Source organism: Bos mutus, chromosome 22, assembly GCF_027580195.1.
Source record: "Bos mutus isolate GX-2022 chromosome 22, NWIPB_WYAK_1.1, whole genome shotgun sequence".
Taxonomy (NCBI): Eukaryota; Metazoa; Chordata; class Mammalia; order Artiodactyla; family Bovidae; genus Bos; species Bos mutus.
In genome coordinates, this window is record NC_091638.1 from 13,301,852 (window position 1) to 13,314,515 (window position 12,664).

The following is a 12,664-nucleotide window of genomic DNA, read 5'->3' on the forward strand; positions in this document are numbered from 1 at the left end:
AGTCTGAGTGAACTCCAGGAGTTGGTGATGGACAGGGAGGCCTGGCGTGCTGTGATTCATGGGGTTGCAAGGAGTTGGACACAACTGAGCGACTGAACTGAACTGATTGGTAGTATGGGCTTAGAATCTAAAAAATTCTTTTGTGGATTTTGTATTTGCATTAAACCATGAGCACAGCCCTTAGAAGATTTCACAGTTTTCCTGCCTATCATTACAAATGATACAGTACATGCACAAAATAAAGCATAATCTTTATCCGAGAAGGTAGATGAAGAACTGCTGTATTAAGTCCCTTTGTCCGTCGGCTTTAAGCCACTTTGTATGTTTGGGGCTGTCCTTAGTGCCAGGCACAAGAGGACTATGGCCTAGCCTCGTCCTAGTCAGCTCATGACTCTGACACAAGGACCTTTCACTTGTCCTTGCCTTTTAGAAGTGGTCTCTGTTCTGTTTCCTGTCCAGGACACAGCATGATGGACACATTGGCTGTCGCCCTACGGGTGGCTGAAGAGGCCATCGAGGAAGCCATCTCCAAAGCAGAAGCCTATGGGGACAGTCTGGTATGCCCCCCACCCCTCACAATGTCTGTCTGGAAGGTGGTGTGGGTGGGGTCCTGGCTGCCAAGAGAAAGCACAGCTTGTGGGGACACCATCATCATATAACCATCCTTGAACTGAGCCCATCCTCCCCCTGCATTTGTCGTCAGGACTCCCAAGAAATCGATTGCCAAGTCCCCCAAACACACCCACAGCTCACACCCTTCTCTTCTTCCCTCTGCAGGACAAGCAGAATGAGGCCAGTTACCTGCGGGACCACAAGGAGGAGCTGACCGAGGAGCTGGCCACAACCATCCTGCAGAAGGTAGGTGCGCCCTGGCAACCACACGGCTGCAGTGGGCCGCCCTGGTCCAGACCAGGGCCTTCGGTGAGCGGAAGAGCCGCCGAGGGTACCGCTGTTGTCTTGGGCATCGTTTGTCTTGTTCCTTCTCACTTGTGCTGTTGTACTCCGGGGCTAAGGCAGAGGGGTTGCATTGCACTGCGACAAATAAGCAGTGTGAACGTGCTTGCCCTTAGGGATTGAGCTAGTGGGTGAGGAGCCAGGACCTTGGCCCAGAGACCTCTGTACAAATGGACTTATTAAATCTAAGTGACCATGCCCAACATAGCAAGCGGTGCAGACAAGCTGAAGCCTTCCTTCATGACACTTGGTATCTGCCCCCTCCTTAGGGCTTTCAGACCCTTCCTTACGTCAGGGTGTACAGCCGGAGACTCTGGGTTTGAGATCCAGCTCCACTGTTGATGAGCTGTGTGTCCTTAACTGATGACCTCTGAGATTAACTCTGCATCTGTAAAATAGGGGGAGTTATAGTAGGTAGCTCTTAGAGTTATTCTGAGAATTCAATGACGTAAAGCATATATGGTGTCAAGCACAGGGCATACATGATGTCAAGCGACCCCAGGGACTGCAGCCGGCCAGTCTCCTCCGTCCATGGAACTCTCTAGGCAAGAACATTGGAGTGGCTTTCTATTTCCCTCTCCAGCGGATCTTCCTGACCTAGGGATTGAACCTGCCCTCCTGCACTGCAGGCAAATTCTTTACCATCTGAGCCACCAGGGAAGCCCTTGTACTACATGGTGTCAAGCACAGAGACTGGCACACAGTAGGCCCTTAATAGAAAAGGTTGTCAGCATCATAAGAGGACTACTTTTAAACTGTAAAGTGCTGTAGAATGTTCAAAGCTTTGGTTGTGCTGTTTTATCACAAGGCGGGTCTGAAACTGGCTGGTATTCCGTTGAAGCTAAGCTCTTCCGTGGCTAAAAATTTCCCAGAGATGATCCCCATTACACCACATAGCGCTGGAAGTCTCTCCAATAATGTGTGCCCTTTGTCACCTGCCTCCTCCCCAGATCATAAGGAAACAGAAGAGCAAAAGTGAGCAGCGCGCGGAAGACGAGCCGGAGTGGCCGCAGCCCCAGAGCTGCGGTGCAGAGGCAGCTGACGCGGGGACCACAGCCGCCCCGGGAGGCCCCCAGGCTTCCACCACCTTCTGGGTGAGCCCCTATGCCGCCCCGGCCCACCCCTACAGGGGCCCTGCTGCGTGCAGCTCAGAACCGTTCTCCCCATAGAAATGGGGCCGCCACGCCTAACATCTGTAGTGAGCACATGTGCCCGCCAGACAGCGTGGAGTGGGGGCCAGGAGGCCTGTTCTCTTACACGTGGAGGTGGGTTTTTACACAGAGACCAATTTAGGAAAAATAACACTGTCAATAAGCTTTTTACAATTCATTCTGAAAAGAGCTGCACTGAGTCCCGTGGGGAGAATGGCTTTCTCAGGGCCGTGTGTGTTCTCACAACCTGAGCACTTGCTGTACGGAAACCGAGGACTGTGAGAGAGTGACCGCTGCCTTCTGAGGCCGCGGCGGCCCGTGGGTGGGGCATCAGGATGTGGGCAGACCTTTTTGTTCCTTCTCCCCAATCACGAAGCACGGCATCCGTCCAGTGACCCAAGGGTCCAGGCCTGTCGCGGCTGGGGAGGGTCCCCGAGCCTGTAAAGTCCTTCGGTGTGTGTTCCTCCTTCCCCAGTGAGGGCGCGTGTGGGGCAGAGGATAGAGGCTGGGTCCTGGGGGTGGAGATTCAGCAAGAAAAGAAGCAGGGCTGGCCGGCAGGACTTGTGCTCCGTCAGCTGCAGGGACCCAAGTCATAGCATGGGGGAGAGGATGGGGCAACACACAGGGGCAATTTAAAACTGGAAAGGCAGGATAAAGGAGAATGAAATCATACCATCTGCAGCAGTGGGGATGGTGGGGTGGGGGGCGGTGGGCACAGGCTGGGGGCTGAAGGGTGACCCTTTCATGGCATCTTGAGGAGGGACCCTGAGCTGCAGACCCTGGAGGGCCCTGAGCCACTGGCCTCCCGGCAGTGCTCCCACCTGAGCCACTGGCCTCCCGGCAGTGCTCCCTCCTGAGCCACGGGCCTCCCGGCAGTGCTCCCTCCTGAGCCACTGGCCTCCCGGCAGTGCTCCCTCCTGAGCCACTGGCCTCCTGGCAGTGCTCCCTCCTGTGTCCTCAGTCCTCCACGGATGTGGATGCTGTGGCTCCAGGGGTAACTGCAAAACCCCGTAACACTGTAGGACTCGGTCCTTGGGCTTAACTGCAAAACCCAAACTTAATCCATCCCCAGTCAGACAGGATTTCTCATCTGTTCTCTTGAAAGAAAATTCAGTGTGATCATCCCTCTTTTTAATTTCCTCTCTGATTGTGTGGCTCTCCGCCAGGAAGGGGGTCAGTGCAGTCTTGATTTTCAAAGCCTTAAGATGCAATATCCTAACAGGCACCAGGGCGGGGGTTATCATTCATTTAGTGCCGGTCTCCTTGGGCACCTGTATGTAAAAAGTCATCTCTGTATTCATATGGTGGTCCTAGTGATAACAATGATGAGAGCAGAGGCTGGGCATGCAGCATGCCCAGCGACTGAGCTGTGTCTCTGTCTAACTTTCTCTGTCTCTTCTCCATCCTTTTCTATTTTCTTCAGCCATTTCTCTTTGTGTTTGTCATTTTCCTCCCTCACATTTTGCTCTCTCCTTTAATGACTATAGGGCAGACCTGAAGTATTTTTCATGACTGTTATAATTATTGGATTGAATTTAATGGCTGTGCCTGACCCCAGAAATACAAAGCAATGTCTCAGCTGTTATTCATTCGAATATCGTTGACCCCTTTGCCCACAAACCCTTGCTACTAAAAACTTTCACTCTGTTCACCCCTGATGTGGGCTCCTTGAGAGCAGAGACTATTTTGAAGCCCCAGGGAGTCTGCCCTGTTGGTGATGATGATAATCATTGCAGTCATAGCAACCATATACCATCGCAAGAGATACAGGGAGGGCGGGATGCTGCTGCCCACTCAGGGGACCAGTGACTGCAGAGGAAGCTTTAACAAAAGTAACTGATGATCACCCTGCGAGTTTTGTCTAAAGCTTCAGAACCAGCTGGATTGGATGGCATGTCCTGCTGGGTTGAGGCTTGTTAGCCAGGAGTGCGTTGTCCCCGGGCTTTCAGGAAAGGGTGTCAGGCGCAGCACCAAGAGGGCACAGCAGAGCATCACCTTGGAGCCAGACAGACCCAAGGTCAAGCCCTGCCTCTGCCCCTCACCAACCATGTGTGTGGACAAGCGCAGGTCACTCATGTGTCCCCAGTCGGACAGAGTGAGGGAATGGAGGTGTGGCCCTGGCTCAGTGGCGGAGCGTAATAAAGGCTGTTATTTTGACGGATGCTTACTGAGTGCACTCTGTGTGCTTGGCATGGCACTGATCCCTGAGGCTTAGAATGAAAGTGAAAGTGTTGGTCGCTCAGTCGTGTCCAACTCTGTGTGACCCCATGGACTGTAGCCCACCAGGCTCCTCTGTCCTTGGAATTCTCCAGGTAAGAATACCCAGGTAAGAATACTGGAGTGGGTTGCCATTTCCTCCTCCAGGGGATCTTCCCGATCCAGGGATCAAACCCGAGTCTCCAGCACTGCAGGTGAATTATTTACCTTCTGAGCCACCAGGGAAGCCCAGGAGGAGGAGCTGGCATGAACCCCTTACCCAACATACTACACTTTCATGCCCCAAGAGTTAAGAGGTGGGGCCGATTTGAAATTCTCAGTCCATCTTTGCATCATGATAACACTCCTGGACCCGTGGACTCCACCCACCACGCCCAGCCTCCCAGCATAGATGTGCAGACACAGTAACTCAGGCCTGCCCTTGCTGACATCGCCAGCCTTGTTTCTTCCGTGGACCCTAGGGTGGGTAAGAGGAAGGAAAACAGACGCCGTGGGTGGGAGTGAAAGGATGGGCACAGGGTGCCCAGCCAGGATAATAAAGCAAATAAATTAACCAAGTGATCCCATCACTTTCCTCTAGGTTGAACCAACTGGCAAGTATAAGTGTTGTGGTGGCGCCATCTTCTGGGCCATATGTTTATTGCAATGAACTTGTGGCAAAACTGGGTCTAGGTCTCAGAACTGGGGCTTTTCCACCCTGGCTGGAGACAGCAGACCAGCAGCGTCCTGAGATGCGCTGGAGGCAGCTCTCTAGGGATTTTCGTGATTGTCAGGGTGTAGTTTTTTTTCCCTAGTGTGAAACAATGGCTTGCCTGAAATAAATTATGAAAGCCTGGCATCCTTAACTCATGAAAAACATAGATCTCATCTTCCCTGTTGGGACCAGAGAAGGACTTTTCTTGTTTTGATCTTGGCTTTTGTAAGTAAGGGAGCATTTTTGTCCTATAGAAGTGGAACCCAGCCACCTCTTACTGACACACACATACAGAAATAAAATATTGTTTGAGCCACTGCAAAATGAAACACTATCATTTCCTCTCTCTTTTAAACATATATTTTGTGATTTATAGTGTGAAGTTTGATGATAGAAAAATAAAGGCCAGGGTATAGAAAACAGCTCAGGGGAGGCTACAGGAATGACTGCGCCTGGCAACAGGCCATCAGCGCCTTAGAGTCAGGCCGTGTTATAATCCTACAAAATCAGGCACAAACGTGGGACTGAGGGTCACACCCAGAAGACCGTCTTCAAGGAGCTCACAGTCCGTGGAAGAGACGACAAGTTGGAATATGACTGGAGCAGAGACAGGAAGATCTGTGTGATTACACGGAAGGTGGGGGGTCTTGCCAGTCCAAGGTGGGAGGCATGTCAAGGGTATGTCCCTGGGACTTCCCTGGTAGTCCAGTGGCTAAGACTCCACGCTCCCCGTGCAGGGCACAGGGTTCCATCCCTGGCCAGGGATTTAGATCCTACATGCCCCAACTAAGACATGGCACAGCCAGATTTTAAAAAGAAGGGTGTATCCCCCTGAATAGATGGCAGTTTGACATGGAAGGACTTTTTGCTTCATTTTTAATAACTTCACCTGCCAACAGACTGTCAGCCTTGATCTCTCCTCTATGATCGCCACTCATCATCTGTCAAGGATTTCCCAAAATTATAGATGGTTCCCGATTACCCAGCCCCAAGGAAATCTTTGTTGTTGTCAAGTATCAGAGCTGTTCAGGGCACCAGAGACAGGATCAGTGCTTGCCATGCCCTGGGAATGATGGAACTGACACTGGGCCAAAAACCACTTGACGAGTGTGTTAGGCTGGCTCTCCTCCAAGTAAGACCTTCCTGTCCATGATATAAGTGAGGATGACAGGGGGCTTCTTCTTTGTTTCTCTTGCTCCCCAGTGTCATCCAAGAAGTTAGTAAGATCATCACCATCAACAGGCATTTCTAAAAACCTACCCTGTAGCCTGCCTCGAGTTATTCACTCCACAGTAAACATTCACTGATTCCCAATTCTGAAGGCAATGGCAACCCACTGCAGTACTCTTGCCTGGAAAATCCCATGGGTGGAGGAGCCTGGTAGGCTGCAGTCCATGGGGTCGCTAAGAGTCGGACACGACTGAGAGACTTCACTTTCACTTTTCACTTTCATGCACTGGAGAAGGAAATGGCAACCTACCCCAGTGTTCTTGCCTGGAGAATCCCAGGGACAGGGGAGCCTGGTGGGCTGCCATCTCTGGGGTCACACAGAGTTGGACACGACTGAAGTGACTTAGCAGCAGTGCCAGGAGCTATCACCATTAACTGTCCTTTAACTGCCCTCAGTTGCTTGCAGTCTAGTGGGGACCCCAGCAGAAAAACAGATGTTGCAATACAGTGTCATATAACACAGTATTAAAGCAGCAGGACTCTCAGCCCAGCTTGAGGAACGGGGTTTCAAACCACAGGCCACGGCTGAATGAACTGAATGAACACAGAATCTTACCTGATCAATAAGAGGGGGAGAGTTCCTCCACGCCTGGGCTGCATTAACCTGTGACTGCTGCATCGAATGGCAGACCTGGAGGCCCATGGTACTCTGTTCTGTAATCAGAGAGGAGTCAGGTCGTGACTCTTGGCACACAGCTTAAAGGGCTCTGTATTTGTTCTGCAAATGCATCTTCCTCCTGGATCAGCCTCAAGGTCTTGTGAGGGGAAGTAGAAGAGGCTTCCTACGGCTCTTTCTGGGCCAGAACTGTCTGTACCACCCTCTCCACCCTCTCCAGCAGAGTGTGCAGATGCGCGGTATGAGGCCATGGGCCCCGGGCTGGCCTGTGATTACGGGGATACTGGGCCCCAGTCCTCAGCCCTCTTTTCTCAGACTGTTAGCCATCCTTCTGGGTGAGGCTACAGAGTGCACTGTCCTCTCCCCAAACCCTAGTCATGATGCTCAGTTTTTTCACCCGGATATCCCTCAGCTGGTGTTTGCTATTCTCCTTTGTTATTCTCAAACGGGTTTTTAAAGCTCCCACTTAGTATTCGTTTACTGTGCGCAGAGCAAAATTGTGTGTGTGTGCGTGTGCGCGTGTGTGTGTGTGCGCGCACGTGTGCGTGCGTGTGTGCGCGCGCGCGTGTGTGCATGTGCGTGTGTGTGTGCGCGTGTGCGTGTGCGTGTGTGTGTGTGTGCGTGCGTGCGTGTGCACTTAGTTGCTCACTCAGTCGTGTCCGACTCTTTGCGACCCCATGGACTGCAGCCCACCAGGCTCCTCTGTCCATGGAATTTCCCAGGCAAGAATACTGGAGTGGGGTGCCATTCCCTTCTCCAGGGGATCCTCCCGACCCAAAGATCAAATCCGCGTCTCCTGCATTGGCACTGCAGCACCTGGGAAGCTAGAGCAAAGATTAGGTTTCTGCTTCTCAGGAAATTAAGTCACTCAGTCAAGGTGTTGCACCAGAAGTAATCTTGGATCCCAGGTACTGATGAGTCCCCAGTCCAGCCTCAGCTGCCTGGGGGCCCTGCCCACAACTCTCCAAACACGCTCCCCGTTTGTCTCCTACTCTCAGCATCTGTGGTGGGAGAGGAGGAAAGCCCATTCGTTTCTCCCGAGGACAGAAGGCAGTAGGCTTGTTAGTATTGATGTTGGCCAGCAGGTGGCGCCAAACTGCCTAAGGCCGGAGTCAGAGATACTACTTTGCTTCACATCACAGTCAGAGATGCTTTCTGTGGCTTGGCCCTTTCCTTCCTCCGTTTCACCCATATAAAAAGAGCAAAGTAAATCCCCAAGAGAAGAGAATTCTCTCATTAAATGACAATGGAAAAAATTGGTCTCTTTCTGTTTGATGAAATTCCCTGTATAGAACATCTGAGCTACAAATTCTAGAAATTACATTTGTAACATACAGAAATGATACAGTTCTAACATGTTTCTTGTCAGTCCTTTCTACCACTTGTCCTTAGGTTAGAGTTTATTTTAACTAAATGGGAATGTGCTGCAAAGTCTCTGGGACTGTGGGCTGACCATCTTGGTTCACTTACCTATCACAGCACTTACACTGTACTACAATTTTCTACTTACACTGCTGAAACGCTCAGGTTTGGAGGTCTCTGAAGGGAATATGCTCTTATTTTCATCACACACAATTGGCCCTGAGAAATCTCAGCTGGAAGAATGACTGGGAAAGTAGGAGCCTTGTAAGAACCAGCTCTATTGGATTCTGCTACATCTCTGATGCTTTCTGGGAGGCCTGGCCACTTGCAGTGGAATAAATGGGGAACCATTTGTGCCATTATATGGCATGATGTAGCATCCCTGGTAGCTGAGATGGTAAAGAATCTGCCTCCAATGCAGGAGACCTGGGTTCAACCCCTGGGTCAGAAAGATCCCCTTGAGAAGGACCTGGCTACCCACTCCAGTATTCTTGCCTGGAGAATTCCATGTACAGAGAAGCCTGGCGGGCTACAGTCCATGGGATTGTAGACAGACACAGCTGAGCAGCTAATACTTTCACAGCAGGATGTACTGATTTGAAGCTTCTGAATCTCGAGAAAAGCCGTTACCATCAGCTGTGTCATCTCCATGCGGTGGGGTGCCTGCGGATGGGAAGGCAGTCCCCCTGGGAACTGTGCCTGATGAGGTCACGCCTTCCCCTCTTTTCTTTGCACAGCGGTCGCAGTCTGCATTCTCACTCAGCAGAGAAGATGCCCTGAGGACCCCTTCGCTGGAGGCTGCATCAAGGGAGCCAAGGGAGCAGCACCCGAGGGAGGAGGAGGCGTTGCCCAGCTGGAAGAGCATGGACAGGCTGGACCAGACAAGTAACTGTTCTGCGGGGTTCAGAAATGCTGCTGGGAGGCTGCTTGGCTGTTGTGAGGTTGCTCAGCCCCTCCTACCATCAGTCTGAGTGGGGGTGTGCCCATCTGGGACAGTCTGGCCACTAAGTCACGGGGTCTCTCACGCAGCACACTGTATATAAGGTGGGCATGTTTCCCATGTGGGCAGTTTGCTTGCTGAGACCTGTGAGACAGTGGGCAGGTGGGTTCGGATCACTTGGCTGCACAGCCCCACTTCAGCTGCCTGTTCTGTGTGGACTAGGAGCCAGTGTCTTATTATATGTAGGCCAGGAACACCAGGGCTTCCCAGAGAGCTCAGTTGGTAAAGAATCCACCTGCAATGCAAGAGACCCCAGTTCAATTCCTGGGTCGGGAAGATCCCCTTGAGTTGGGATAGGCTACCCACTCCAGTATTCTTGGATTTCCCCGGTGGCTCAGCTGGAAAAGAATCCACCTGCAATGTGGGAAACCTGGGTTCGATCCCTGGGTTGGGAAGATCCCCTGGAGAAGGGAAAGGCTACCCACTCCAGTATTCTGGCCTGGAGAATTCTATGGACTGTATAGTCCATGGAGTCACAATGAGTCAGACACGACTGAACAACTTTCACTTTCACAGGAACACCAATCCAAACTAGCAGGGCATTCATTTCAGCGTCCAAGATACCACAGCTAATGTGGTCCCCAGACCCAAGCATCAGGACTCTTCAGCTACTCATGTTAACAAGTGTCTCCACAGCAAACAAATAACAAAGCAAGAGCATTTCAAAATTTAGACTAAGAAATGGACAGACTTAGGAAGTTTGATAAGCACTTCTAGCAGACAGTCCATTTCACAAAACAGTTCCTGCTGGGTTATGAGCATTCCAAATAAATTTGTGAAGGATCTTGGTTTTCAAAACATGTTTTGTGCATAAATTTCTCTAAACTAAGGCACCTACGTGTAATTTTATCATTGCATAGAAACAAAAACTTAGCTTGACAACACCACACACAAAAAAAGATTTCATATGCAGCTCAAAACTCCATGCACCCTTCAGGATGAAGACTTAAAGAACAGAAAGCACTTGCGTAGAAAACTGCTGGTTTTTCTGAGGACCACTCGGCCCTTGACATGCTAAGCTGTCCAGACTAACTCCAGAAGTCTTGAAAGATGTCTGATCTGTTTCGCAGGAAGCAGGTTACTCCTCGGGGGCACTGCTCCATCTCAGCAGAGCAGAAATGTAGAACAGAGGAGGTACAGAGGTCATCCCAGAAGGTTAATGTCCATGGACTAGTTTCAGAGGTTCTGTTTATGCCTCAGGGAAAGGGCCAGGTCTGGAGCCTGTTGGTCCACGGCTGAGGTCAACTGTAGGGACGCTGAGTAAACCCACCTTCAGTCTTGACAGTGTCTTTGACAAATTCGTATCCCCCCGGACACTTTCTGACTTCCCAGACCTTGACTGAGCATCTGCTGTTTACACCACGTGTGCTCAGTGCGGGGAAATAACGGTCTGAGGACAGTCCCTGCTCTTGAGTTTCTCAGTGTGAGTTGGAGGTGGGTTTACTCAGCCCACAGCATCCCTACAGTTGACTTCCCAGCCTCTGCTCTTTCCTCCGCACGAGCTGTCTTCGGGACAGTGCAGGATGACTGAGACCCAGCCCCTGCCGCAGGGCCCCTCTCACCAGGGAGGAGGGCCCAGCCCTCTGCATGGTCAGCCAGAAGCCAGGATGGATACTGGAGTGAACCAGAAAGGCTATCACAGCAACTCAGGGAAGGAGGAGCCCACTCTGGGCGGGGAGACCAGAAAGAGCTCTAGGAAGAGGGGGGCAGAGGAGGAGGGCTGTCTGAGGGGCCCCTCGCTCTGAGGCGCTGACAGTCCCTCTCTGGCTTCTCTCTCCCTCCTGCCCGCAGTGGTGGCCCCAGTTCTACAGAGCCCCGATGGGAACTGGATGGCCCTGAAGGATGGGGCTCTGCCCCCAGCCCGCCTGCTGGCCAAACCTAAGAGCGGCGCGTTTCAGGCCCTGGAGGCGGCCTCCAGCGTGGCGTCCGCCTACGATGAGCTGGGCTCCGACAGCGAGGAGGACTTTGACTGGAGGGAGGCCTTGAGCACGCTGTGCCTGCAGCCCCGGGCTCTGCCCGGGGAACCCCAGACTCAGCCCACACAGGCTCCAGGATCAGACCAAGGCCCCTCTGCCTCCTCTGGGCCCTCACCCAACCCCGAGGCCATGTGGTCCGACTCAGAGACCTCCTCGGTGGGCTCATCCCGAGAAGCTGGGCACCGGGCCAGGCTGTCTTGGTTGCAGAGGAAGGCCCCCCGGAACCCTGCAGCCGAGAAGATGCGCCTACAGGGAGAACTGGATGTGAACTTCAACCTTCAGGCAGCTGGCAGGGAGACCTCAGACAGCAGCGAGCCTGAGGAGGCCCCCCATGCCGCAGATCGGAGGGCCAGAAGGTGGAGGAGGGCCCGGGGGTGCTCCGAGGAGCTAAGCAAGGAATTGCCTTCCCCCAGCGGCCATCCCCCAGAGCTGGACACACATCAGGTAATAAAGCAGGGTGCACATAAGCACCCACTCATTTTTAAGTAGGCTGTGCCCCTCTCCAAGCAAGAGTGGCATGGACAGTCCTGGATTCTGAATCCACACACCCAGGTTCTTATCTTGGTTTTGCTGCTGACACAGGTCACAACTCTCGGAGGTGTACCCTCCTCTCTGGAGATGAGAGCTTAGAGTTCAAAGTGGGCTTGCAAAGTGTGGCCCCCAGATCAGCAGCAACCATAGCACCTAGGAACTTACTAGAAATGCAGATCCTTGGGCCCTGCCCCAGAGCTGCTGAACCCAACATTCTGGGGATGGAGCCCAAGCTGTCTTGGTGATTCTGCTGTGTGTTAAAGTCTGAGGGCCCCTGGCATGGAGTTAGGGGATGGGGTCTAGAATCAGCCTGCCCATGTTCAAATCCAGCAGTGTGACTTTGGACAAGGCATCTTCTTAGGTCTCAGTTTCCTCATCTGTCAAATGGGGATAATATTAGAACCCACTTCAGAGGATGGTTGTGATGAGTGGATAAGATAACTTTGTAAAGAGCTGAGCTCTCTCCTAGAACACAAACAAGGGCACAGTCAGTGTTGTTTTGATCTCATAACTGAGGGCGCAGTTTACTAACATCTGTGATTCTTGGTTCCCATCACAAGCTATCTCGAGAGTCCTCAGTGCCTCCTCCCTCATGGTTTAGCTCATGAACCCCCTTAGAGAATCTGATTAAAGCTACAGAATCTCTCCCTAGAAAAACACTCCTCTATGCACTCTCTCGAAGAAGGCGATGGCATCCCACTCCAGTACTCTTGCCTGGAAAATCCCATGGATGGAGGAGCCTGGTGGGCTGCAGTCCATGGTGTCGCTAAGAGTCAGACACGACTGAGCGACTTCACTTTCACCTTTCATTTTCATGCATTGGAGAAGGAAATGGCAACCCACTCCAGTGTTCTTGCCTAGAGAATCCCGGGGATGGTGGAGCCTGGCGGGCTGCCATCTGTGGGGTTGCACAGAGTCGGACACGACTGAAGC

The 12,664-nt window shown here is 52.1% G+C and overlaps 1 protein-coding gene across 3 annotated transcripts in view; it reads left to right on the forward strand.

Annotated features, from left to right (window-relative positions):
* Window positions 1-12,664, forward strand: part of MYRIP (myosin VIIA and Rab interacting protein) — a 224,861-nt gene that overhangs the window by 155,094 nt on the left and 57,103 nt on the right. For all 3 annotated transcript variants that reach the window (XM_070359165.1, XM_070359163.1, XM_070359164.1), the window contains exons 6-10: window positions 460-557; window positions 778-858; window positions 1,905-2,048; window positions 8,962-9,109; window positions 11,016-11,644. In XM_070359165.1, coding sequence (XP_070215266.1) covers window positions 460-557; window positions 778-858; window positions 1,905-2,048; window positions 8,962-9,109; window positions 11,016-11,644 — 1,100 coding nt within the window. The remainder of the gene's footprint in view (window positions 1-459; window positions 558-777; window positions 859-1,904; window positions 2,049-8,961; window positions 9,110-11,015; window positions 11,645-12,664) is intronic.